A 5,009-nucleotide genomic window follows, 5' to 3' on the forward strand; every position below is an offset into this window, starting at 1 on the left:
AAATTAGCTCTTGAAAATTATTTAGGCTTTTACATCCTAATTTGGACTATATATCTGTTTATAGAGACCACGTATGATAATGAAAATAAAAGAACTAAGCTGAAGTGTTCATAAAGGGCAAAGGACCATGCTTTTAAACTATTTAGGTAATGAACTGCTTTTGCAGGTAGTGGGAGTTGGGCACCGCAATTCCTTTAAAATCTGATCCTGAAACCATTTTTTCAGGCTGTTAAGACTAAGGATGGTCTTGAAATATGATACAAACTCCAAAGTCACTTACCAAGGGCAACGTTTTCTGAAGGACTTGTTTTTTCTGTAGAGATACAAAAGAATACTTTTTGGTGACCTACAACTCCAAACAAAACAGTAAAATATTTAGATCAATTCATTGTAACATTAAATATTTGAAACTAAATATCTGAATGAAATTTCACTGCTTTCTTAACTAATAGAAGTTGTATCATTTCCCAAGAGACTACTTAAAAAGAAATACAGCAGCTGGTGAGGCTCCAAAGTTCGGCTTCAGGAAACAGTGGCTGCTGTTTGAAAATAAGAAAATTCATGGCAAAGGCTGTGTTTTTTTTCTTTTAAGGTGAAAACAAAGCTTTAGTATTTCATTAGCTACTGATACACTGGTGATCCAATGGCAGAAAAATAAAATGTCTAGCCTCTTTGCACAAGCAAAAGCATCACATTTTTTATGTATAAGTCTATAAGGAGGATATGCAGGCATGTGAAGGCAGGCTGGATTGCACAGATCAATAAAAGGCATCTGTCCTCTGACTGCTGAATTAGTCCACAAGACTGTTGTTACTGTCTGGTCAACCATAATGGAAAAAAAAGAAGAAAAAAAACCCCAGTGATTTAGAACAGATGCAGAGAAAAACTGCTTAGATGCTGTGGGAATGAACTTTTTATCTTGCAAAGGAAACAAAAAGAATGTGACTTCTTTAGTCTGCTGAATTGGAAAAGGGATCCCTGAAAAATTCATACAGCAAGGGAGAAGACTGCCCAGGCATTTTGCATTTCAACTGCACTAGCAGAAGCTGAGGAATGAAGACGGAGGTAGAAACTTAACAGCTGGACTGAAGAGAAGGAGAAAGTCAGGTAAATGCAGGGGGAGGAATATCCGCACTTAAGGTGAAAATCGTATCACGGGAAGAAGAGAACTCGGATCAAGCAATATTTTTATTTATCTTATTTCCTTATCTTGTGCTTGTACAATGTAATATACTGGTAGCCCTGTAAATATCCTGTGTAGAGAGCATTCAAACAAGCATCAGTCTGTTTTCCATGGCTGATATGTCTGATAAAAGTTGACCCATACTGCCTGGGAAGCAATGCACTTGTCTGAATAATAGACAGTACATTTCTTTGGCACAAGACAAGTGCTTGCAATGAGTGAGTTAACACAACTGACAGAATTCTGTTTATAATAGCTCAACATGAGGGAATTTATCTTTTTCTCTTCAAGAGATTTTGCTGAAAGGTAATATTCCACCAAACAACTTCAACTACAAGCTCTGGTAAAAGTATTTCTTAATTTAGGATTTTGGTTTTGTTACCTGGACCAAATAAGGGTTTTTAAAAATTGTTTTATTGTCTTGAATCTTATTTTAAGTCTCATGCATGGCATTCTAAGAATATTTTGCAAAGTATATCTAAAAATACAATCTTTCATAGTGTTTATTTGAAGTATTTTAAATAATTTATCTTGTGTAATACTGTGGCTTCACATACTGTATCTCAGCAATCAGAAGCATCTTCTCCATGCTAAACCTTAAAATCAGAAATGCAGATGCACATAGTTTTTCCTTTAGACCAAGCCTTAATACTGTAATTTTGAGTTGTAATGTTTAAGAAACATGGTTGTGGTTTTTGATCTGCTGAATGTCTTTCATTGTGCTCTTTAAGAAAGTAGATGGCAAAGATGAGTATTCCCAGTAGCAAACACGATAACAGAATAATACATAGCGTAATGATGTTGAAGAGTAAGGAATATTAATCTTTAAACTGTTTCATATCTGCTACGGACATCACATGGCTCTGTGGGCATTTATCTTCCAGAAGAGATACTTCTGGGGGTATTTATGAAGTTTTCCTTGTTCTGCTAGGGGTTTGGGGTTTTTTTACCATCAGCTTCAGTGCTTTATGATCTAAGATGAGCTGAGGGCCCCTCATCCTGTGTATGCATACTCTAAACAAGTAGTCCCCTTTTATAGCCTTATTTACCTGGGAATGTTAGACAAGTCTGATGTAAACAGGGAACTTGGGTATGCACAAAAAGTGCTCATTAGAGAAAAGCTGATTCAAAGTGTGAAGCCCAGTAGTAAAACAGAAACTTAGCAAGACCTTCATAAAAAGTAGAGAAACTGTGTCCCAGCATTTCATTTCCAAACTTTCTGTTTCTTACTTCTAGCAGATCTACATTTGCCCCACTGTGATGTACAGAATTTACTCTTTTTAGAAACCTGTAGTTCTGCTCCTAATATTGGATCTCACATGATTATTGTACATCTCGTGGATTCTTTTTTTCATTTCAGTGGCAAAAATCTGTCAGCTGAGTCCTTCAAATTCCCTAAATTGATTGAAAGTCATCTTCTGAAAGATGCTAGAAATCAACACTGGTTTGTCTCCACCTTCTGACGTCTTGTTTCTAGTCTGCTTATAGAGTTGCCTTATGGTAGTCTTTTTGTAAACAGATACCAGCTGATATAGTTAATATAAACCCCTGAGATTTTATGTCTTAGACTCCTGTCTTGTTTATGAAAGCTGATATGCAAGATGGCTTGGTTGTTCCTGGAGTGCCAGTCTGACTCCCTCTTGGTTTCGGTAAAGAGCTGGTCTCCTGATCATGCCTTGTAGCATGTTAATTTTTTTCTGAGCTCCCTCCTATAAGGAGCTTCAGGTTTCCTTTTGAGAAGGAATTTGCATGTAGTTGACACTTTATAGAGTTTTCTGCAGTATCTGGATATGGGGTCACGTCACATATGCAGCTCTACCAAAGACAGCATGAAGACATGCTTCACGCTATGTCATGCCACAGAAGATATTAGAAAAAAATTCTTTACTGAAAGGGTTGTCAGGCATTGGAACAGGCTGCCCAGGGAAGTGGTGGAGTCACCATCCCTGGAGGTGTTCAAAAAACACATAGATGTGGCACTTTAGGACATGGTTTAGTGGGCATGGTGGTGTTGGGTTGACAGTTGGACTCGAAGATCTTAAAGGTCTTTTCCAACCTAAACAATTCTAGATTCTATTATTCTACCTTGCTGGCCAGGTATGGATCTGTGTGAATGTAGCCAGCTCAGTCCAGAGAGACCGCTCTCTGCATGTGGATACAAGTCAGGACCTGGGACTTGGTCCCTGATGTGATCTAAGAGAATTAACAGTAGTAGCATTGATTCAAGAGATCTTTCAATCCTATATTCCTAAGTGGCAAAAGGTACAGGCACTTGTATGAGCAACTGTAGCAATTCCAGTCATGATCATTCTTAATATAGGTATATGAGATACACATATATATCTGTATACAAAATGAGTCCAGTTATCTGGACTCAGGTGTGACACTTTCCACTGGTAATTTTTTGGAGTGCAGTTCAAGTTCTGCATTAAATACAATCAGTGAATCAATAGCACAGATCTTCTCACATATATATAACAAATTCTTCATCCAAGACACAAAAATAAATGGATGATATCACTCTGTTTTCCAGCAGAATTCTAAAAATTACTTCATGCATATGCAATGTACCTAACTTCGTTTACTGTTTCATTAAGGTCTTGGCATTGACAACAGGACATCTTTACCACAGAGCAATTCTTCTCCATGGGATGATACACTTTTCAATATATCCATGCATGCAGCAATCCGACGTGGAAAATGGAAGTTACTAACTGGATATCCAGGTAACAAAGTAACTCCTTTTTGTACAGTGTGTTGTATCTCCCACCCACCCCAAACACAGTTTAATTCTGTTTAATGTATTTTCATTGCTTTTAGTTATTTCCTAACTTCTCAGGTTTTTGATCACGTGCAAAAATCTAGAAGGGGGACTTCTAAAATCCAAACAACATATTCTTTCATTTTGCAAATATTTTGTATACAAATGACTTTCACAGTAGTGGAAAAACTATCATAGAATCATAGAATATCTCAAGATGAAAGGAACCCATGAGGATCGTTGTATCCAAGAAGAAAATCCATGAGATTAATTTATGTGATATTAAGTGACAGGGAAGTTTGAATCCCAGTGGTGCAGCTTTTTTGTATAAATAGGACTCCTGTATAGATAGCCCTGGACTAGACAGACTCTGGTGCTGGGCTAGAGTTAAGGAATGCAGCAACAGTCACTGGCCAGTGGCTTGTCAAGAGACCTAGTGAATTTGTCCATTACAGTATAACTCTTTGTCTCCACACTGCTGCTCTGTGTCTGAGAATTAACCCTTGGACTATTCCTGTTTCTGCAGGCTGCAGTCATTGGTTCCCTCCACCATCTTTGTTCAATGAGTCAGAGATTCAATCATCTGATCCACCAACAAAGAGACTGTGGCTATTTGATATTGTTCATGATCCTGAAGAAAAAAATGATTTGTCTGAAAAATATCCTCATGTGGTAGAAAAACTGCTGTCACGGCTTCAGTATTATTATAAACATTCAGTGCCTGTGTTTTACCCTGATGAGGATCCCAACTGTGATCCAGCAGCAACTGGAGCTTGGGGTCCTTGGGCATAGTGCACAGCACTGCATCCTGCAAAACAATCCTGTAGTGGAGTCTGGTTTATGGACTCAGGGTCTTAGTCATATATTTCTTACCTTGTTTATTAAACTATTGCTAATTGTGAGCTCATTCCTTGAGTAATTCAGTATTTCTTACACTTAAAATACATTGGGGATCTTATTTCAGTCTTTTCCCACTCCTCCCTTCCCAACAATTTTATGTGAAATGTTGGTAAAATTATAAATCTATTGTGAAAATATTCTTTGTCCAGAATATGCTTTTAATGC

At 37.5% G+C, this 5,009-nt stretch overlaps 1 protein-coding gene across 1 annotated transcript in view; it reads left to right on the forward strand.

Annotated features, from left to right (window-relative positions):
* Nucleotides 1-4,851, forward strand: part of ARSB (arylsulfatase B) — a 66,420-nt gene extending 61,569 nt beyond the window's left edge. The window contains exons 7-8 of the mRNA XM_069775952.1: nt 3,781-3,909; nt 4,471-4,851. Coding sequence (XP_069632053.1) covers nt 3,781-3,909; nt 4,471-4,736 — 395 coding nt within the window. The 3' untranslated portion in view covers nt 4,737-4,851. The remainder of the gene's footprint in view (nt 1-3,780; nt 3,910-4,470) is intronic.
* Nucleotides 4,852-5,009: the final 158 nt, after the last annotated feature.

Source organism: Haliaeetus albicilla, chromosome Z (assembly GCF_947461875.1).
Source record: "Haliaeetus albicilla chromosome Z, bHalAlb1.1, whole genome shotgun sequence".
Taxonomy (NCBI): domain Eukaryota; kingdom Metazoa; phylum Chordata; class Aves; order Accipitriformes; family Accipitridae; genus Haliaeetus; species Haliaeetus albicilla.